Genomic DNA, 23,762 nt, shown 5'->3' with positions numbered 1-23,762 from the left:
TATATATATATATATATATCTTCTGTCCTGTCATGTGTTCTATTAAATCAGCTGATATGTTCTTCACATATTTTTTTTAGTTCTTTAACATCTATTTTCTTCTCTTTTTTATACATTTTACCTTTTCATCAGTTTTTCTTTTCCCACATTTTTTGAACACATTATTCATAGTCATTTTAATTTTCTTGTCTGCTAACTAAATATTTTTACATATATGTGTGTGTGTGTGTCTGCTACTGTTTTCTCTTTCTATTTTCTGTTGTCATATGATTCTTTTTCTTTGTATGTCTAGTGATTTTTTATTAAATGCTGGACACTGTGTAAGTAACAGCAAAGGCTCCAGATGATATCTTCCCATAGAGAGGACTTATTTTTTCCTCTGCCATGTAGTTAGAGTGCTCAGCTGTTCACTTTAATCCATTCAGGGACTGATCTGGGCTAGTGTTGGGTTGCAGAGTTTGTAGGCCTATCTGCTTCTGCTTTTTCAGTGACCCTAGGTTGTAACCCCCTAGGGATTTCAGTAGAAAGCCAGGTAAACTTATTTTAGCAGCATACGAGATTGTGAGGATTTCTGCTCTGCTGTTGATAGGTTTCTGGCTCCTTAGTCTTCTGTCTGTACTGCTTAAGAACAGGCAAATGCTCTGAAGGAGATACTGCATTGGAAGCCTCTTAAGTCTCCAGTTTTGGCACTTCAGGTCTGTGTACCTGTGGGAGTAGTGACTAGTGTAACCACTTTGAGAGCAGTGTGACTGTATCTAGTTATACTGATAGCACATACAATCTAGGACTCAACAGATCTGTCTTGGTATATATCCTAGAAATGCTTTCACATGTGTACAGGGGAAAATGGAAACTGCTTAATGTTTTCATTAAGAGAATGGATCAAATGAAGCATATTCCTGCCAGAAAGTACAGTACTGCAGGAAAATGAATGTATCATGTATCAGTACTGTTCAGTAGAGATTTCTGAAATGATATTGATGTTCTATATCTGTGCTGTCTGATGTAGTAGCTACTAGCCACGCATAATTTTTGAGTATTTAAAACAAGACTAGTGCAGCTGAGAAACTGAAATTTTAATATTATTTAATTTTAAATAGCTACATGTAGCTGTGGCTACCATGTTGAATAGTGATAGCAGTAGATCCTTATCAAAAAGACTTTTGTACAAAAGCAGGATGCAAAAGAATATGTACAGTATGATACTATTCTTGTAAATTTTTTAAGATACAAATCAGAAATATATGTTTTATGGTATAAGTTACACATCAAAAGTACATATAAGAATGGTCAAGTCCTGGGGAGGGAATGGGAGAAGGGGTTGAGGTGTTTAGTTTTATCTATAATGACATATTTTTGAAACAGATTTGAAACATATATGGCAAGCTGTTCAATCCCAGTGGTTGGTGTTGGAGTGACAAATTTTTCTACATATCATGTTTATGGTACTTCAGAATGTTTTTTAAGTAAATGTGCAAAAACCACTCTGATCCAACTGTCTACTCCTGGAAAGTTGCCCTACAGAAATAAAAACACCAGCTTGCATGGATATATGTAGTAAGATGTTTATTGCAGTTGTATCAATAAGAATTATTCTGACTGGTAGTGAGATGGCTATAACCAGTTTGGCCACATATCTTTGTACAGCGGTATCCAAAAAAGAGAGAATATATTTTCCTATGTTATATTCATTTTTTTGAGATAAAAATCCACATAGCATAAAATAAAGAGTATTTCATTCATACCATTAACCGTCTTAAAGTGAATGGTTTACTTGTACAACATTAGGGCTCATTCTGAAAAGAAAAGCAGACCGTTTTCCCCAAGAATCCCCTTCAGACAGTTTCTTTGTTCTTCTAAGTTCGGATTGGGTGAGTTTATACATTACTTGGTTCAGAAACTCAAGCCTAAACTAATAGCAGTTTTTCAAAATGTACTCTATGGAACTCTCAGATCTCTGATACCCTTTCATGGATCCAGGAGGTCAAAACTGTTTTCCCAATAGTGCCTTTTTGTGTTGACATTTATATTAAGTGGCACCAAAACAATGGTGCGTAAAACTGCTAGTGCCTTAGCACAAGTCAGGGCAGGGGCACCAAAATGTCTAGTAATCGTCATAGTTTTCATGATGATTTCAAGTGTGTGACGTCATAGCCACACACTTGCAGCTAAAAACAAACAAAAGGAGTTTCACTGAAGTAAGTAGTAAAAATTGTTAATTTTATTGAATGTTGACCTTTGAGTACTTGTCATTTTCATACTCTGTGTGACAAAAATAGGAAGCCCAGAAGTAAGTACTTTTTTTAGATAACAGAGGACAGTGCTTAACTCAAGGAAAGGCATTTGTATAGTTGTTTCAATTGCAAGCTAAACTAGCCACTTTTTTTTTGTGGAATATCATTTTTCCTTGAAAGAATTATTCAGAGACAAATAGTGTTTATTCAGATTTGGGTATTTGACAGCCATTTTCTCAAAAATGAACAAAGTATGCCTGTTACTTTATAGAAAGCACCAGTGACAGTGTTTGTTGGTAAGGACAAAATTCAGACTTTCAAGTAGAAGTCATTATTTTGGAAGTGCCTTAGTGGCTCTGTCGGTTAAGTGTCCTACTTCGGCTCAAGTAATGATCTTGTGGTTTGTGAATTCGAGCCCCGCATCAGCTCAGAGCCTAGAGCCTGCTTCAGATTCTGTGTCTCCCTGTTTCCCTTCCCCTCCCTGCTTCACTCTCTCTCTCTGAAAGGTAAACAAATGTTACAAAACGTTTAAGTCATTGTTTTGGAAAATTTCTATCCACCACCTAATACTAAAGAACTTTTGAGATCTGTGGTAATAAGAAAGAATGTGATTTTTTGATACTGAAATATGTCAACATTAGGAAGATCTGTATTACTGACTGAAGCGACATTTTCCAAATGACCAATGCATGATGTTAAAAAAAATATATCAAGCCAGATAATTAAAAGATTTGGAAAAATCTAAATACTACTCTTTTCATAATTTTTTGTTTTGTTTTGGAAAATATAGTTATTTTCTTTAAAATGCATACAGTGTTATTGTATACTCATGAGAGAGCAAGAGTAAATAAGGGTAAATAATGTCTTATTATTATGAAAATAGTTTGACCCTGTGAGTCCCCTGAAAGAACGAACCTTGGGAACTCTCTATGGTCCATGGACCGTAGTTCAAGGACTGTTCCAGAGAAATTCATACATGTGCCCAAGGGGACGGAAAATATAAGCCTCTTCATTGTAGTACTGTTTGTAATAGTAAGCAACAGCTTTGTCCAACCTAGGGGTAATGGGTACATGAAATATTCTATGCCTCCAGTGTTATGCAGCGTTAGGTATAAGTCAACCCAGAGAACTCTCAAAAGTAATGACTGGCAAATAAAGCAAGCCTGAAAGTATGAATGTGTGATATTATTTATAAAATATTTGAAAATGTAAGCCAAACAATGTTATGTTCTTTGCAGGTAAGTATAAATGTTTGTAGAAGAATTTTAAAAGAATATGCTGGAAGAATATATACCTGTATTTATCTATAATGTTTTATTTATAAAATAAAGACTATGATAAAATAGGATAGAATATTAACAATTATTAATATGAGATTTTAGAAATTACATATTTTTATGTACTTTTCTAAATTTTCAGATAATGTCCAAAAATCAAATATGATTAAAAGAAACTATAAGTGCAAATGTTCCTGTCTTTATTATGTGACAGGAAGACAGATTAAAACAAATTTATGAAAAAAAAGACAGTCTCTTAAATTTTAACAATTATTAACAGTGAAGTAAATCACCTTTTGCCTACTTTTTAAATGAGTAACAGAAAACTTAATACCCTGTGTGGAGAGAGTTTGGTGCAATGAAATCTTAAATTTTTCTTGTGGCACCTCTTTTTTGAAAGTAATCTTTAAATGATTTTAAGGGCCATTATATGATTCATCCTCTTTGACTTGTTTCTCTTACCTTTTGGAATCTCTCCTAAAGAACAAATCCATAGTATGAAACAGTTATGGCACGAAAGCAATCTTTGGGATGATAAAAAAAAATTACAAGGGGCCTGGGTTTAGCAGTAGAATAATGGTTCCATGCACTACTTTATTTGTAACACAGCTCTTAAACAAGTAAGTGTAAAGACCAAGTAGCACTATGGAAAAATGTGGAGGGCATCTTAATGTTTTTTTAAAAGGGGAACAGGAAATTATCAGTCTGTTGTAATAATAGTTATTTAAAATTACGGGATCATGTTAAATTATTTTAGCATGATGGGGTTATGTGACTCTTTTTTTCCTCCTTCACTATTTAAAAATTCCTCAATATTACTTTATCTTGAAATACTGTATTTATTATTGATATATGTGACGATTGGGCTTTCTTAATATATTACTTTGGACTTGTGTCCTCCAGATCTCAATCCCTCTCCTCTTTAAACCTTAGGCGGAAATTAAACGTCTTCAGGAAGCCAATAAGGCAGCTCGGAAGGAAAGACAACTAATTCTTAAACAGCAGGAGGAGATAGAGAGGATCCGACAGACCACCATGAAATTACAGGAGAAGCTGAAATCAGCAGGGGAGAATAAATTGGTAAATTACATGAAATTACTATTTGTTTTCTGCCTCATGTTGCTTGCCTCAATTTCTCATGTGATGGGTATGTTCTTTCTAGCACTGTGATACCATAAGGAATTAGAATAAAGTTCTATGTATGTGCCTTTATGTAGAATGAGAGTTTTAATTTTTTTCTCAAGGAGTATTCAAGTTTTGAAAGGGACATATGGTTCATGTAATAATTGAAAAATGTTTTCCATTTATAACCTCAGTTGGGACAGAGCGCCTTGTTCTTGCTTAGCAGTCCAAATATATCCCTCAGAATTAAAGAGAATGATTACTTTTGCTCTTGTTACTTATTTTAGGTATCGTATATTAATACAGTGATACAGGAGTCAAAGGAGGTATTTAGACAGAAGCAAAATTTGGATGCTGTGAAGTGCTGATATAGTGTTGGAAAACCCAGACTGGATAGCTGTATTGTTAAATAAAGTCTCTAGTATTTTCTGCTTTGATTTTTTAAAATACACTTTAAATTTTGAAACAATCTCAAATTTATAGAAAATTTCTATACAAAGAACTCTGTCTTCCTGAGTTGTAAGTCAAATAGTTCTCCAGCTGTCACAATAATGTGCTTTATATGAAAAGGTAAGTTCAGAATCATAGATTGCATTAAGTTCTCACATCTCTGTTGTCTCCTTCAGTCTGGAAAAGTTACTTGACTCGATAACCTTGACACTTTGGAAGATTACATGCCAGTTCTATTTTGTAGAATGTTTCTCAACTTGGATTTGTCTGATACTTCCTCATAATTAGGTTCAGGTTGCGCATCTTTGGCTGGAATATCACAGACATGATGCTATGTTCTCCTTGCATTCAGTCAGTTGGTGTCTGATTTTGATTTATCCCATTACTGATGATGTTGACTTGATCACTTGATTAAAGTGGTGGCTATCAGACTTTACTATAAAGTTACTTTCTTTCCCTTTGTAATTAATAAATACTTTGCATGAGTTATTTATTTTTATTAAATATTAAAAAAATTTTTAATGTTTTATTTTTGAGAAAGAGAGAGAGGGAGAGAGAGAGCGTGGGTGAGGGAGGGGCAGCAAGAGAGGGAGACACAGTCTGAAGCAGACTCTGGGCTCTGAGCTGTCAGCACAGAGTCCGATGTGGGTTTCCAACCCGCAAATCATGAGATCATGACCTGAGCCAAAGTTGGCATTCAACCAACCGAGCCACCAGGTGCCCCTGCATGAGTTACTTTGAGACTCATGAAAAATTCTTGTTTTTCATTAAACTTATTATTTTATTTACATCAATATAGACTTACAGATTCCTATTTTACTCAGTTAAATCTGTTACTGTCCTTTGTTTTGATACTCACTTTGTCCCAAATCAGACTATTTCAAGTTTCTTTTCAAGTTTCTGTGGCCTTTTGACATGTCCCCATTAGTCTTCAGGCACTCCCATGTTTCTTGTAAGAAGATGTCTCCTGGTCATCTTGTACCTTCCCTGCCCCAGACTTGGAATTAGCGTTTGTCCAAGGAGGAGACTTCTTTAAAAACCAGTGCTCATTGCTTTTCAGGTTTTGGTCCTCCTAAAAGCAACAAATCTAGAGAATATGTACTTTTATTAGATATAATAAAAATATACATTTTGCATGTATGTTTATTTCTATACATAGACGTATATATGTATCATGAGTTCATGGTGATCCTTCCATTTCTAATCTAGGACATAAGGTTCCATTCTAGTTTTCTTTCTTTTGAAATTTGCTTCTCTGACAGACAGTTGGTTAGCATTTTCCTTATTACAGGTAACGGTTGGATCATTCTGTGTAACCCATCGCCGTAACTGCCACCCCCTTCCCCATGTGGATAGCCGTCTTGCCGCCCCTGGATTCTGACTCCCAAGTCAAGTTGTTCTCCTGTCTCCTTGCCCTTGCTCTGTTCTCTCCTTACCCTCTTTGCACTCTTCTCTGTGGGAGTGCTACCTCTCTCTGCGTGGGTTGTGACATACCACAGAGGACTGCTTCCACGTCCACGTGATGTCCATGTGGACATCCACATTGTTCCCCTTGGGCTCTAATTTCGTACACAGGCCACCCTCCTGTTTGACGCCCTCTTCATCTCACTCCATTCAGGACACCTTATTCACCTCCACCTGCCTTGTTGGACCCTGCCTTGTTCTGTTCCATCTAATGACTTTTAGACTGAATCATTTAGGAAGGAGAAGGACTCTGCTGTGTGTATTGTTCACAGAATAAAAACAACCATGATCATCCCTACTCATCTTCCTGAAAAGTTCTGAAAATAAATGAGTATTTGTGGGAAAGACTTACTTAAGCATATGAAGTTATTTTTGGTTCATGAGAAATAACCCATCAAACCAGTAAGTAGTTCTAGGGCCACCGGGCTGGCTCAGCTGGGTGAGTATCCCGACTCTTGATTTTGGTTCAGGTCATGATCTCAAGGTTTGTGGGATCAAGTCCCTCATTGAAATCCACACTCACAGCACAGAGACTGCTTGGGATTCTTTCTCTTTCTCTCTCTCTCTGCCCCTCCCCACCTGCTCACACACACTCCTTTCTCCCTCTCAGAATAAACATTTTTTTAAAAACCCAGTTTTTCTAAATTCTTTTATTATAAACTTTTTAATTTGAGAAAATACTGCTTTTTTCATTAGAAATGGAAAGGAAACAGATCCACCCCTCAGTATTATTAAAATAAATTATGTGTTCCTTCATGCTTTTGTCCATACATATAAATAGTTATAGTGTTCCTTGTGAGTGGGTTCAATTTAAAAGAAATTAGGACAGGGGCGCCTGGCTCAGTCGGTGAAGCGTCTGACTTCAGCTCAGATCATGATCTAGCAGTTCGTGGGTTCAAGTCCTGTGCCGGTTTCTGTGCTTACAGCTCAGAGTCTGGAGTCTGCTTTGGATTCTGTGTCTTCCCCTCTCTCTGTGGGAGGGCGGTGCCCTGCCCCATTCATGCTCTGTCTCTGTCTCTCTCTCTCTCAAAAATAAATAAACATTAAAAAATAAGTAAATAAAAGAAACTAGGACAGATACTAGATTGCTAGCAACAGAAGATTTTTGGGGTTTTTTTCACATCTTTTAAGGAAATTATACTTTGTGATTATATATAAGTATAGGTTAGATATACATAACAAAATCTGTATTTTAGCCATTTTCAAATGTGTGATACAACCTTGTCTTTTAAATAATTCCTTTATTTCAACTATTTTATAAATATGATTTTGAGGATAAACATTATTTTGAAATAACAGTGTTTAAGATCACTTTGAGATCTTAAATTCCAGTAAAATTGTAAAATTTTACCCTCTTTTGTTTACAGGACTCTCATAGTGACGATGATACAAAGGATAACAAGGCAGCCAGTCCTGGCCCAACTGACTTGGAGACCCGCAGCCCCTCCCCCATTTCAATCTCCAGCAGTGAGACTAGCAGCATTATGCAGAAACTGAAAAAAATGAGAAGCCGCATGGATGAAAAGTAATTCATTTTTATAAATATCTCCTGTTCACATTGAAAGTGATAGCAACAAATGTCTTTAATGTACTTCATTAGATTAGGTTGATAAAAAATAACCTATGAATTCAGTAGCATTTTAGCAGAATTATTAAGTCAACCTAGAAGTCAGTTGACTATTGATCTTATTATAAAACAAATTTTCTTGTTTTTAAAGCAGTCAGGTTTCTTATTTTAAAAACCAACATAGTGATTGCATGTATACCCATGACAATGCTTCCATCTTTCTTTCATGAAAAGGTAAAAGTAAATGTGAAATTTATATCTTCTCTGAAATCGGTGGCTAGGTCTACTGACTTGGGAAAGCAGTTCCTGATACACCCTGGGATCCCATGCAGCGGCTCTCTGACTGCTCTTGGGCTTAGGCCAAGTAAAAATCTTAACCTGTGGGTAGGTGTGGATTGTTAGTTGAAACCAGAAAAGCTGAAATTCTCCTGGGAAGTTAAATGATTTGGCAGTCTACCATTCTTCTAAAACATTTCCAAGTATTTTTTTCAGAAGCTCTTTAAAGAATGCTATTTCACGGGGCGCCTGAGTGGCTCAGTTGGTTGAGCCTCCGACTTTGGCTCAGGTCATGATTTCACGTTGGTGGGTTCGAGCCCCACATCCGGCTCCATGCTGACAGCTAGCTCAGAGCCTGGAGCCTGCTTCAGATTCTGTGTCTCCCTCTCTCTCTGTGCCCCTCCCACTCATGTTCTGTCTCTCTCTGTCTCAAAAATAAATAAAACATTAAAAAAAATTAAAAAAAAAAAGAATGCTATTTCTACTTAAATGGAGCTCAGTTGTGTGTCAACATTGACTGTATGAGGTTACATGTACATCAGCATTTACTCTTCTGGATGTACATTTAATTAAATATGCTTGTCAAGTTGCTATTTGTGGACTTGACTTTATAATAATTTCTGCCTTCTTTAAATATGAAAGACCCTTTAACATTTTTTGTTGACTTTTATTTTGTGAACAATTTGAACCACAGATTGAACTTAAGTTGTATTGCTATCCTTTGTCAGTGTACCACACATCACCAGATTTAATAATACTATGTATTTATATGTAACATCAACCTATGAGTTTATTAGTTCTTGAGCAGTTGTAAATCAAACATTATTTACCATAGGTATAATGTTACATGTTGGCACTTTATTGCTTAAATTGCATTTCATAACTTTAAAATACCTAAGTTTGTTATGAAAATAAGTTTTCAAAAATAAATACAAATTAAAAAATAAACCCATAGAGGTAAAACCAAATAATTACAAATGTGCAAGTTTTCCTTTTGGATAATTCCATGGGATAGACTGATGAATAAGACCTTTTTCATATAGGAATGTATTGAAATGTAGACTAAAGATGCTTTCTTCCTTTCCTAATAAAATTTCCCAAAGCCTGCAGGCATACTGTTTTGCTTCAGAGATATTTGAATTCAGAATTCTCTGTCTTGTGAATTTTGGTAGCTAACCTGACATTTTATATATGCCTCCAAATGTCTTTGGTAAATGTTGGAGGAAAGACAGCTTTAGGAGTAATTTCTTCATTGATCCCTTGCTCATCTGTATTAGTAGGATCCTCATTGCTGGTCTTTATGAAAAATATTCTAATAATTTTAATCCAGAAGAAGAAACTGCTAATCCTAGTCTGTTTATGAGTCAGTGCATGTAATGCTTATTTCAGATTTGATTAAGCTGTAAAACTTCTAAATAAATTCAAGGTTGAATTTATTGATTTTATTCTGAGTTTTGTTAATTATTTTCTCAGACTCCAAAATATTAAACACATAGAATTTTTGTATTATTGTTCTCTCTTCCTTGTCAGCTACTATAGTAACCATTTGAGAAATTCAAAGAAATAGGCCTTGAAGGATTCAGTGACTTGATGTGTTTTTGAAGCAATGCAGTTGTGTTTGCAGGTAGGGATGGAGTAAGGACAGTGGTGGCAAAGGATTTAGTTTTCCTGTTTAATGATGGTGCTAGAATTTGAGGATGAACTGGAGTATTTTTTCAAAAATAGTGATGACCTATAAAGGAAGATTATTGTTAGGCAATGTTTTTTGATTTCTAGAACAACATAATGTGAAAACTGTTTTTATATCCCATTCAGATCACTAGAACTTTACAATGAGATCTCTTTCAACAATAGTGAGCCATGCAGGCATCCCAACAATACTGGAATGTCAGTAAAGAAATGCCAGTAAATAGAATGAGTGAATTTTATAGTCAGCAAAATCATTTGCGCCTTTGCTACTAGGCACAATTATTTGCAAAGGCAGTCTTCCAAAAGATTACTATTTTATTGATATAAAACACCTGTCAAAAAGTATTCCTTCTTCAGTAAGTTTAGCTAACTTACTTTTTCGCTGTTTACCAGTGCTTATGTTAATTAACCCTCTGAACTCTGATCCTGTGACGAATATTTCTCTGAAGCAATCAAACTATTCTTGGCTACAGTGAAAGATTTCCTTCTTTAATCTTTCACTGAGACAGCAATGCCTTTATTAAAATATGTATTTCTAATTTATGGCTTTTCCTGACCTTTTTATTCATCTGACATTATATAAATTATTTCCGTTTCTCAATATAGTGAAAAGCAAAAGAAATTTAAGTTGTGAAAAAGATTTGTAATAATGAATATATGTTTCAGAAGCGACAGAGTGAATAGCTCTCAGTCTTTTTGGTACTGTTGGTAACTGAAATCTGAATTTTGGTTATTACTGTGAGGGGCATTATTTACAACATAAGTGCATTGCCTATAGTCCTGAAACATATATTCATGAAGAAAACACAATGCCATTGACTTCTGTTAATTTGCCAGTTCCATTTCAGGAAAATTTTTTACTGAGCAAATAAAAATAATGGGTTTCTCTTCAAGTGTTAAAATAGGACACGGTGTATTTTCTCTTTCATTAATAACAGCTGTTCTTTTATGTTGTTTACTAAATATATAATTATTCTTAGCAATTATTTATTGGAAAATGTGTTCATGTGCTAGGTTCTGAGAGATGCAAAGGTGAATCAAACATAAACCTTGCTCTTAAAGAGTATATGGTCTAGATGGAAAAAGAAGAAGTGTTGATTCCTTTAGAGAAATATATAGAAATTAATTGCTCAGAAATTCAGAGGAGGAAGAAATTTTAACTGGAAAAAAATACATCAAAGCAATTTTCATGGATGAGTGTTCCGAGTTAAATGTACTTTTGAGTTAGTAAGTATAGCATAAGAAGAAGCAAAAAAAAAAAAAAAAAAAAAAATCCCACAAACATAGTTATAGTTTGGTTTGATCAAGTTAGCATGGAAAAATGAAGTCAGAACTTCTGAAACATTCACTTTAAATATTTTAAAATATTCCCAGTTAGCTTAGAAACCATTAAAGGAGCAAATTTACGTACTTGGTTTTAAATAATGATAAGGTTAAACAGATAAATATTGTATGACAGCTCTGTCTAAAAAATATTTGTGGTAGTACCTGTTCAGTATTAACATCTTCACCATTAATCTGCTGAGTTTAAAAAGTTAAGAATTTGCAAGGAAGACTTTTGATATTCCATTAAAGAAGAACTTTTCATTAGAATTCTAAAAAGTGTATTAAACATCATTGCCTTAAATTAGAAATAGAATTTTCTTAGAGAAGGTTAGATCTAGACTGAATAAATCCTGATAGTCTGATAATGGTTTTTATTTTCTTTATTCCTAGGTTAGGAATAATATGCCTTCATTTTGTTTATTTAAGTATATGCAAATTATTGGGCAGTTTTAAGTAATAGAATAAATTTTGCTTGAGAGAAAATAAAAGACTTCATTTTCTTTTGGCAGTACTCCATATCTTCATATTCCTCATATCACTAAAAATGCTTAAAGACTTGAAGAATTAATTCATTTTAATATTTAAAACACTGTTTTATTTTTACTTATTATAATTTAGAATTAATTTGGGGTCCAGAAACAATTTAAAAATGATTTAAAGTATTAGGCTTTAGTTTGTTTTATTTAATATTTTTCAGAGTCAAATGATTTTACAACTCAAAATTTCACTTAAAATTTACATTGTAGTTTTACTCTTTCAAATTATAGCGTGGTTTTATAATCTGTTGAAACATCACCTACAGTTGTATAAGCACAGTGGGGGGAAAAGGTTCTCATTTATGTCACATGACATAGCAGTATATGTGAGGCGGTACTTGGAGAAAGAATTATAAATTGCTGGAACTAAATGGTCTCTTAGGGAAGTCCTCTAGTATAGTCCCTTCGTTTCACAGGGAGAAATTGAGGCCATGGACAGAAGTCATTTGTCTCACATCGCACACATTGCGTTAGTGGCAGGGCTGGAACTCTGTTTTCTGGATACCAGCCAGCCAGAGTTAAAGTTAGCATATCTGCTTCCAACCTCATAGTTTAGAAAAAGAAAAACTACAGTGATGACTTAAAGCTATCTCTGTAGAAACCTAGTGGAGGACCATGGGGAGGGGAAGAGGGAAAGAGCTGGGGAGAGAGAGGGACGCAAAACTTGAGAGACTATTGAATGCTGAAAAGGAATCGAGGGTTGAAGGGGGAGTGGGAGGGGGAGAAGAGGTGGTGGTGATGGAGGAGGGCACTTGTGGGGAAGAGCACTGGGTGTTATCCTGAAACCAATGTGACAATAAGCTATTAAAAAAAAAAACCTATCTCTGTAGAAATTGACCCTTCACAGTAGAGTTTGTTTAAATTGGAAAAGTGTTCAAGTGGCTGTTTATCTGTATATCTACAGGGTTTAGAGTGTGAAAGTCTGACTTTAAAAAAACTAATTACTCATGAATTTCTTAAGATTAAATGTTATAAGAACATAATGATTTACATACTAGATTGAATATTTTATATCTAATTGTCCCCAGTCCAATATTCTGTTGCCCATCAGAAGCCTTGCTGCAGGAGGCCTTGACACCAACCGTAAAGCATTTTAGCAGCATTTTCTGTTAGTAGGCATTTATGTCTCTGTCATTTACAAATTTCATTTCTTCTTTGTGCAGCATCTTGCGGGATTATTAACTCTAGTGTGAAGTACTGCTTCTTTTATTTCAACTTCATTTTATGTAGCTTTTAAAGGACACTATTTCTAGAATATACATATATTAAATAAGGAACGTATGTTTCTGGGAAGAAGTTTTACCTTTAAGTTAAACGTTTCTTACACTATATCTTAAACTATTTTCTTCCCTTTTTCAGTTAGCTATTTTCTTCCTCGTTCAGTCCTAACCTAGAGCTTTTGAATATGCTTAATCCTTATAAATGAAAAATAAATGGTCAGCATTTGTTATAATAGAGAAAATTATTATTCTCTGTATTGGGCTGGACAAATTTAAATTGTATCTCCTCTACAGTTCATTTTACATGTTTCAATATTTTTCTACTTTTTGTACTAGGTCATGCATGCATTTAGCAGTTTTGTACTTAAGAGGGTGGGTGACATTTAAATATTATGAATAGATTTTTTTGGACCTTTTGCCGAGTAATTTGTTTTTGCGTATTTTGATAATTAGCATCAAAATAAGTTTATTATACATTCATAAAGAATGGCAAGGAAGATTGCAGTGTCTTATTAAAATTTGACAAAATTGTTTTTACTTGAATGTCAGTGCAGAAAATCAAGGCAATCCAGATATAAACGTGTATGTATGTGTGTGTGTACATATACAAGTAAACGAAGGGGAGGTGAAATACTAAGTTGTATGTGGGGAACAGACATTGAAATAGTCTGTTATTTAAAGATATATGTGTAAGCAAAACTCTACATACTTTTAAAATCCAAATGAGTGGCTGGGTTTATACCTAGATTTTCTCACTTCTGTGACATACTGATATTATTCCTTGCCCTTCCGAGGCAAAAAGTGTTGCCTTGATCTATAGGTTATTGTTGTGTGCATGTGAACAGGAGCGTGCTCTGTCAAAGAGAGAGACCTTTCAAACTAGTACTAGACTCAGTTATCCTTTCGAATATCTATATGCTTATATATATGTATATATTTATATAAATGATGTGTTTATTATTTAAAAAGAAGAGAAACTAGTGGGTTTTTTCTATTGTTATAACTCTAACATATGAAATTTTCTTCTTACCTTTAACCTTATGATTGAGCTGTCCACAGCATGATTTTATTTATTTAAATATTTATTTATTTATTTATTTATTTATTTATTTATTTGCTGCTGGGAGTATTTATTGCAACAAGCTTAGGTTATTCTTAATTATGCATTCTTATATTTTATAGAATGGATATGATATTTCAATCTTATTAAGTAGGCCTTTGTTAAATATAAAGCAAGATACCTCCAGTAGTTTCTCTGAATAGTAAGTTTTATATGGTAGAGGTGAACAAGGCATTTTTACTATAAATTTATTTTCCAAATTACTATTTTCAAGCTAGATCATGATGGTAAGGTTACATAAGGCAAATACAGTGCATTTTATTTAATTTTAATCTTAAAATATATGACAGGGTACAGATATAAAAATCATTTGCTCAGGACTACATATGTATGTATAATTGTGGATGTATTAGGTTCACACCATAGTTGTACTCTGTGTTAAAGTTTATGGGAAAACTTATTTAGCTCCACATTGTACTTCTCATTACTTTACTCACAAACAAGTAAATTTACCTGAAATTATAGGTATGGTTAAGAAGCATCTGAGGAGCAATCACTGGTAAGACCTATAATAGAACATGTTTTATGTGTCACACAGAGTATAACACTTACTTTAATGGAGTAGCTTATAATGTTATTCAGGAAGCGTATTAAAAGGTCTCCACGCAGCTCTTATGCTTTCCCTTTCTCACTCTTCTGCCTCTTGATCCCTTGGTTTTAAAATCTTCCTCCTTATTTTGTAGACACTGCTCTCCTGTTCACTACTTCTTCTCTGTCTTTACGTCTCACCACTGGGCCTCTCTCAGTGTCTGTTTTCCCAACCTTCATCCCAAATTCCAGCTGTATATCTACAACCAGTTGGTCAGGTAACTTTGCACCTTTTTCAGTGCACTCTTTGATAGAGCATGCTCTGTTCTTTTTGTTTGTTTTGTTTGCTTTTTTTTCTTTTTCTTTTTTTTTCTTAACGGCCTGGAAGCTTCTTGTCAAGTGTCCTATAGATGGTACCTTTTTGTTTCCACATTAATTTGACATGCTGATTGTTCAAGAAGTAGAATGACAGTTTTTGTGCTTTTTATTAAGTGTTTGTTGGATGTGTGAATGCATTTTTGTTGGTTAGCTACCAGTACAGATCTAACACCAGTAACATGAGCAGCCCACCTTTTATTTAGCTGTGGCATCTACATTTGAAGAGAGTTTAATAGTAGCTTTTTAACTACTCAGATAACTTTTCCCTAAATCACCAATTTCTCTTAATCCTTTGGAACTACAATATATCGGGCTATTCAGTTTCAGAGATGGGGTTAAATTGAGAAATTTGAGGCATTTGTTGCATCCTTTTACTCAAGTAAATAAAGTTATGTTCATATTCATAAGGCATCTGACTGCTCAGTGTTCTCTCCATAATTATCACCTGACATTGCATCTCTTAGGCAATGGGAACCGAAGAGGGGTAGAGTGAGTGATACCTGAAATAAAACCAGACTGAATTTGAAAGTAAAAGAAAGGGACATGAACATGTTTTTTTCTTTGTTTGCTTGTTTGGGGGCTTTGAGATTTGTTTTTTGTTGTTGTTTTTGGTCTTTGTTATTTTGGGTTTGTGTGTTTTCTGGTCTGAGCCTTCATTATAAATTTCTTATATCTTCTGTTATGAAAAAGAATCACCTGTGAGAAGTGAATATGTAATTTCAAGATTATCAGTCATGGTTGTCCAGATATTCTGAAGATTTTCTTTTCTGAATTTGCCACCATTTTTCCCTTTGCTAATCTTTCCAAACAACAAGAAGTAAAACATAAATTCTCGCCTTTTCTGAGTGATTCATCAAAACATCTATTATTTCAAAGCTTTTTCGGAGGAGTAGCATGAATGTGCTGTTTTTATACAGCCTGTTGAGAAGGCAGTGAGAGGTATAGAGCTCTGAGTGGTTTCTGTCCATAGATTTGTTCTCTTACCATTCCTCGTGGTGTGACCATAGGTTTCTGACAAAGCGAGAGCAAAAACTAATGCAACGGCGACAACACGCGGAGGAGTTGCTGGAATGGAAGCGACGTTTGGATGCGGAGGAAGCAGAAATTCGTCAGATGGAAAAACAAGCTCTGGCTGCCTGGGACAAAGAATTAATAAAACCCAAAACTCCAAAGAAAGAAATTGAGGACCAGAGAACAGAACAGAAAGGTAATAAATACTAACTCCATTCATTCTGCAAACCCAAGCCTAATGTAATGGGAATATTTACTTCATTATTTTTAAGAAAGGTGAATGATTAAATGTGAAGAAGCCATACAACTGCAAACGCCTCAGGCCTGGGAATTATGAGACTATTGTGAAGGACTTTATGCTAACATGTCTAAAAACTGAGAAGAAATGGGTGAATTCTGTGAAATGGAAATGGGTTATTCCATGGCCAAGTGGGGTTTAACACATCCTAAGAAATGGCAAATTACTTTAACAGATGAAAGGAGAAAAATTACATGACATCTCAATGGATTTCGAAAAGGTACTTGATAAAATCCAAAAGGCATTTCAAATAAAACAAATTTTAGAACAAAATAGCAATAGAAGGGAACTTTCTTTATGTGATCTAGGGTATCTATTAACAAAAATGGAAAACCAAACCTACAACAAGATACTGCTCTTAATGATAAAACATAGAAAACGTTCCCTTTAAATTTGGAAGTAAGACAAAGATGCTTCTATTTCACCTAAGGAGGGAAAGGAAGAAGCAAAACTTATTATTATAGAAAATCCACCATTTAACAAGTGAATTTATCATGGTTGCTAAATTCATAAAGAAAATTCAGTTAGACGTCTATAGACCAGCAGGAAATTGGTTAGAAAAATCTAATTTAAAAATGTTTGTTTATTTATTTTGAGACAGAGTGCAAGTGAGGGAGGGGCAGAGAGAGAGAGGAGAGAGAATCCCAAGGAAGCTCCAGGCTCAGCACAGAGCCTGATGCAGGGCTCAGTCCAACAGCTATGAGATCATGACCTGAGCCAAAATCAAGAGTCAGATGCTTAACTGACTGAGCCACCCAGGTGCCCCTAGAAAACTTAATTTTTAAAAGAGATACTATTTATCATAGAAATAAAAATCATGAAATACTAGGAATAAATTTAACAAAATATATGTAAGATCTTTATGGAGAAAACTTTAGAATTTTATTAGAAGACATTACAGAAAACCAAAATAAATAGAAAGCTTTTCCATTCTCATAGATTCAGTATTATTCAAGATGTTCATTCTGCCTAAACTTTTTTTGTAGATTCAAGGCAATTTAAATCAGAAGTGCAGCAAGATTTCTTCCTAGGGTTTGACAGGCTCATTTTACAATGTGTATGAAAGAACAAAGGACCAAAAAGCAAAGACACTGCTATAGAAGAACCACAAAATGTAGAACTTGCATTACCAGATACCAAAACTTGTAAACATTTAATAATTAAAATGGGATTATTTGTACAGAGATAGACAAATAGAAAAAGACCCATGCAGATGTGGAAAATTAACTTCTGACACAGATAACTGCAGAGCAGTGAAGGAAGGAGGGACTCTCCAATAAGTTTGGAGGACAGGAAAAAATGAAATTGGATCCCTACATTGACAATATAGAAAGATCCAGCTGAAGGGTAAAAAATTTTTTAAATTTTTAAAAAAGGCTTAAATGTAAGAATTAGAATTATGAAACTTTTAGACTGTAAAAGGGAATATTTATATGATATCAAGGGGAGGAAAAGATTTATTTAATAGGTCATACAAAGCAAAACCATAAAGGGAAATATCAATACCTTTGACTTCAATAAATTAAGAATTTCTGTTCATTAAAACACAATAAAGAAAACAACAAACTAAAAGAAGATATTTGCAACACATAGGACTGACAAAGGAATAGTGGAACATCCAGACTACTCCTGTGAATCAAAAATAAAATGACAACCACATTTAAAAAATGTGGATAATTCACAAATGAAGAACTCCAAATCATCAATAAACATCTGAAAAGATGTCACATTTATCAGTAATCAGGACATAAAAACCATAGAGAAATACTGTTTCTCTTCCTAAGGCTGCTGGAACAAATACCACAAATTTAGTAGCTTAAAAAAATGTTTTATTCTCTCCCTTCTAAGGGCCAGAAGTGTAAAAGCAAGGTGTTGGCAGCCCTGTGCTCCCTGTGAAGGATCCAGGGAATAGTTCTTTCCTTCCTTCTTCCAGCTTGTGGCTGTGTTGTTGGTATTTCTTGTGTCTGCCTGACTCCAGTCTCACACCATCTTCTCCATGTCTATCTGCTCCTATTGTCTCATAAGGAAACTTGTCAGTGGATTTAGGGCCTACCCAAATGATTCAGGATGATCTCATCATGAGATCCTTAATTACATCTGCAAGGACCCTTTTTTCCAAAAAGAATTGCATTCGCAGGTCCTGGGAGTTAAGACATGGACATGTCTTTTCCAGGGCCATCATGCAGCTCATTCACAATACCCATCAAGCCTGTTGGTATGTAGGTGGAACAAGGAACTGCTGGTGTATTAATTGTTAAACCTAGTCTGAAAATCAGGTTGAATAAGAGAGGCATTAAAAATAATTGATAAGGGGTCTGGGTGGCTCAGTCAGTTAAGCAGCCAACTTCCACCCAGGTCATGATCTCCTGGTTCGTGAGTTCAAGCCTCACCTCGGTCTCTGTGCTGACAGCTCAGAGCCTGGAGCCTGCTTCTGAGTCTGTGTCTCCTCTCTCTGCCCTTCCCCAGCTCACACTCTGTCTCTCTATCTTTCAAAAATAAACAAAATTTTAAAAATGTAAAAAATTGATAAAATAATAAAAGTGAGATACACGTATCCTACAGTTCAGTGGTTCTATTCCCAGGTATGAATCCTAGGGCAGTGGTTCTTAAAATATGGCCCATGAAACGCTGGGGGGGTCTCTAAGATCCTTTCAGAGGACATAGGGGCCAAAATTCTTTTTATAATCATACTAATGTGTTGTTTGCCTTTTTCACCGTGTTGACATTACACTGATATAGCAAAAATAAGGGTGGGTAAAATTGCTGACACCTTAGCATGAATCAAGACAGTGGGGCCAAACTGTTATTAGTAGTCATTGTATTCTTCACCACTTTGTACTAACGATAACATGCCAGTTTGATGTAAGAATGCTCTGAAATTAGCACTTACAAATACTAATTTTGTTGAATCTCAACCTTTGGGTACATATCTTTTTATATTTTGTGTGACAAAATAGGAAATATGCATTGAAGCACTCACATGTGCTGAGGGTTGGTGGTGGCCTTGAAGAAGAGCACCTAATGCAGTTGGAAATGCATACTGAACTAGCCAAAAATGGAGTACCATTTTTACTTAAATGTCTAAAAAACTGTGCTTATTTATACTTGTGTATTTGGTAGTTTCTCAAAAATAAAAGAAGCAACTTTGTTCTAAGGAAACAAGGGCTACATTTATTGCCAGTGAGAAAATTTAAGCTTTTAAGCAAAAATTTAGGATTTTAGAAGTGCTGTTTGCCCTATCTTGAGCTGGACAGCTTTCTAATACTTAAAAGATGTTCCTGATTTGATGGGTGATGATATTAATCAGAGTCATCTTTTCATATTGCGTGATAAAATGTGTCAACATTGAGAAGATCTGATAACTCAGTGAACTAGTGTTTTCCAAATGACCAATGATGATTTAGAGAATCATGCATGGGTAAAAAAAAATCCATCGGAAGTGGAGAGTTGACCAAAGGATTTTAATGTAACAGATCATAAAAAATTTATTGATATGGTTTTAGATTCTACATTACAGCTAAAGTGTAAGGAACTACCAATAGTTGAGTTTCAGTGTAGCATCAAAAAAGAATACTCACAATTATCTGTACAGACTGTTAGAATACTCTTCCCTTTTCTAATTACATATATTCTTTGAGAGGCCAGATTTCCTGCGTATGTTTCAACCCAAACAACAGATAGCCAGATTGCAGACAGAAGCAGAAATGAGATTCCAACTGTCTCTGTTAAGCCAGACCTTATAGCTATTTTAAAGACTGTAAAACAATCCCTCTCAACTAAGCCCCCTTTTTGGAAAAATGTAGTTATTTTAAATTTTAGTAAATGTCATTTATATTAACATATAGGTTTACCATTTGCTTTTAAATATTTTAAATATTTTTCCATTTTAACTTCTAGTGTGATAAATATTGATATAACCATATCTGTCACCACAGAAAAAGCTTTTTGTGGTCTTCAGTTAGTTTTCAGAGTGAAAAGATGTCCTGAGGCCGAAATGTTTAACTGCTATCTTAGAGCAATGTTTTTCACGTTCAGCTCTTTCATTTTTTAGAACTGTTGGCTACTTAATCATGGAAGAAGTGTTATTAGGTAAATGTGGTAAGACAAAGGTAATTTTAGTGCAATTTAAATCTCATCAAATACTGCCTATGAATAGTTTAACTGTTTAATAAGGTAAAGTAACATAAACAAAAGAAAAAATAGAGTTGACCCTAAATGCCATAGGGATTAAGGGCGCCAACCTACACATAGTTGAAAATTCATGTGTAACTTTTGACTCCCCGAAAACTTTCCTTACTGCTAATCAGAAGCCTTACTGATAACATAAACAGTCGATTAGCCCATATTTTATATGTTATATGTATTATATAGTATATAATATATTAGAGTATTATTCTTAAAATAAGATAGAGAAAATGTATTTTAAAACATCATAAGGAAAATACATTTATAATACTGTACTGCATTTTTAAAAATGCACATATAAATGGACTTGGGCAGGTCAAACCCATGCTATTCAAGGTATTTCTTATGTTAAATAAGTTTATTTTACAGATTTCAGACCCAGAATCTTAAGCAAGGCTTTTAGAATTGAGTTTATCAAATGTTAGCAGTACTGACGCAAAATATGGTAAAATCTAATTCTTCTGGGGCATTATGTCTATAGAGATAAAGAAGGGAAGCAATGTAAATTCTTAAAATTATATAAGTATAATGTCAAGATTTTTCTGTTTAGTGTCAAACATATTTGTTTTCTTAGAAAGAGCAAGGGTTATAATGAATAGGAAATTCCAGAGACAAGATAGTGCTAAAAATTCTGGAAGCACTAAATAAAATTCACTGTATATCTCCATCAATCCTGCAGCTCTAGTTCATTCGTTATTGTTGCTATGTTACATTTTCTTGGCTAAATATGACACAGTTTATTCATTTTACTATCAGTAGACATTTGTGTTTTATAACCATGTACATTTCTCCTGCTATATATATATATGCAAGATTTCTCTAGGATGTATACCTAGGTGTGCAACTGATAGATCATAGAGTATTTTCATCTTTTCCAAATATTGCCAAATTGTTTTCAAAGTGGTTGGACCAACTTACCTTCCTAAATGAGTATATGAGTTGTCATTGCTTCCTAATCACTTAGGTTGTCAGTCACTGTCACTGCTGATTATATCATTATAGATTTCTCCTTCAGTTTGCTGTCAGCCAAAGTTCTTACTTAGACAAACAGATTTTATAGTAATATGATTCCTTAAATGATGGGATTAAAATTGTATCTAAATGCAATTAGTTAAATTATGCAAAAGCAAATGTAAAGTGTAGCAGTTGAAAATTTCTTTTGACCAAGCTTGTGGTCTTCTGTTGTTTTTTACTTTCTCTTTGTAGAAATCGCAAGGGAAGCAGAATCTCCAGTACCTTTGTACTCTCACCTACACAGTGAAAGCTCTATTCCGGAAGAACTGGGCAGCCCTGCTGTAGGATATATACCATCCGAGTCCATAGTTCAGGAGCTGCCAGCCAGTCCAGATCACAGTGTGCTTACAGAAGACATGGTTTGTTCACAGGAACTGGAATCTTCAGCCTCTCCTGGTAAACTTGTAAGTTAATGTAAATCTATTCCTTAATGCTTCTTTAGACCAAAGCCTTCTGAAAATTATTAAAAAATTTTTTTTTAATGTCTTTATTTTATTTTGAGAGACAGAGACAGAGAGTGAGCTGGGGAGGGGCAGAGAGAGAGGGAGACACAGAATCTGAAGCAGGCTCCAGGCACTGAGCTGTCAGCACAGAGCCCGATGTAGGGCTTGAACCCACAGACTAGAGATTGATGATCTGAGCCAAAGTCGGACGCTCAACCGACTGAGCCACCCAGGCGCCCCTAAAGTTATATTATTAAGAGTTCTGTTCTTGCAGTTAATGACAGCGTTGACTATTGCCCCTATCTGTAACATACAGTATATGACATTTGAACAGGAATAAAGCTTTTTATTGATTCCTGAAGATTAATATATAAATTTTAGCTTAGTGGCAGTTATAAAATTAGCTATTACTAAGTCTATTAATATTGAGGGGATAGGAACTTCTAAAATCTTTAAAAGATAATTTAAGTTTAAATTAAATTTATAGATAACACTTAGGGACAATACAAGTTCTTATTAAAATCTGTATTCTGTCATATAATAGAAACAGTAAGATCTTAAAGCATATCATTGTGCCTTTTCTATAATTTAGTTAAGAGCTGCCCTTATAACTCAAATCAGTTTTATAAAAGTAATGGTTTCATTTCTTTAAAGCAGATCCGAAATGGATATTGACTCTGAATTAGAATAATGTTCACTTCTAGAATAAGGTTTTCCACATTGTCCTTAATTCTGTATTTCATTAAAAAAAAAAAAACAAAAAACTGATAAGGGTGTCTGGGTGGCTCAGTCGGTTAAGTGTCCAGCTCTTGATTTTGGTTCAGGTCATGATCTCACAGTTTGTGGAATCAAGTCCTATTGAGCTCTGTCCTGACAGCACAGAGCCTGCCTGGGATTCTCTCTCTCCCTGTCTCCAGCCCCTCCCCCCTCCCCTCTCAAACTAAATAACTAAAAAATTTTTAAAAACTATCTGATAAAAACTTAAGCTTAGAAACTTAACTGTTTGTCTTTTTAAATTTGATTTTATAAAGTATACAAAGGAATTAAAATATTAAGTTAACAAACTTTGTTAAAGTCTATATCTAAAAAAAATGAATCCATTTAATTTCAAAATGGGGTATCTTTTGGTGGAATCTTCATTTCACTGTGGATATGAAGAATGAATTACATTTCCCCTATTGAAAAATCAGTCAGATTTGTGTGTGTTACGGCACCTGAAAGACTTGAGGAAAAACATTTTTTATCCAGTGATCCAATGAAGAACCTGTTCTGTGTTGTGTTGCAAAATAGTCCAATGCCTTGGGCACATACTGGAAAACAGTTTTTAGATTATAAAAGGCTTCTAATTAAATTATGATAGCAAATTCTTAGTTATGATATGAAAACAGGCTTGTATACATAAACATAGCATGAAATTTACAACCAAACTATGCTTCTTGACACAATCTTAATATTACTTTCTGTGAGTTGAGTAAATCCTACCTAGCATTATTATTGAGATTCAAAATAGGCCTTCACCTGGTCAAACACTAAAAATTAGTTTTTTTCCTGACAAGCAAGTATGTCAAAGAACTAAAACTAGTGTGTCTTAAAGTGATTTTTATATTTGGGGCACCTGGATGGC

The 23,762-nt window shown here is 34.5% G+C and overlaps 1 protein-coding gene and 1 long non-coding RNA gene across 5 annotated transcripts in view; one reads left to right on the top strand and one right to left on the bottom strand.

Moving 5' to 3' along the window:
- Positions 1-23,762, top strand: part of CEP350 (centrosomal protein 350) — a 145,928-nt gene that overhangs the window by 87,101 nt on the left and 35,065 nt on the right. For all 3 annotated transcript variants that reach the window (XM_029935266.1, XM_029935267.1, XM_029935265.1), the window contains 4 exons: positions 4,445-4,591; positions 7,915-8,072; positions 16,195-16,394; positions 21,888-22,099. In XM_029935266.1, the coding sequence (XP_029791126.1) occupies positions 4,445-4,591; positions 7,915-8,072; positions 16,195-16,394; positions 21,888-22,099 (717 nt within the window). The remainder of the gene's footprint in view (positions 1-4,444; positions 4,592-7,914; positions 8,073-16,194; positions 16,395-21,887; positions 22,100-23,762) is intronic.
- The window catches only part of LOC115288186, a 68,822-nt gene that overhangs the window by 30,243 nt on the left and 14,817 nt on the right, over positions 1-23,762 (bottom strand). Inside the window, exon 2 of one of the 2 annotated variants that reach the window (XR_003906852.1) lies at positions 5,943-6,170. The exons of the other annotated variant lie outside the window; for it this stretch is intronic. This is a non-coding gene — a long non-coding RNA (uncharacterized LOC115288186). The remainder of the gene's footprint in view (positions 1-5,942; positions 6,171-23,762) is intronic. 2 annotated transcript variants of the gene reach the window in all.

The sequence above is a fragment of the Suricata suricatta genome, chromosome 3 (genome assembly GCF_006229205.1).
Source record: "Suricata suricatta isolate VVHF042 chromosome 3, meerkat_22Aug2017_6uvM2_HiC, whole genome shotgun sequence".
In the NCBI taxonomy this organism is placed as follows: domain Eukaryota; kingdom Metazoa; phylum Chordata; class Mammalia; order Carnivora; family Herpestidae; genus Suricata; species Suricata suricatta.
This window is presented reverse-complemented; position numbering and strand designations above follow the sequence as displayed.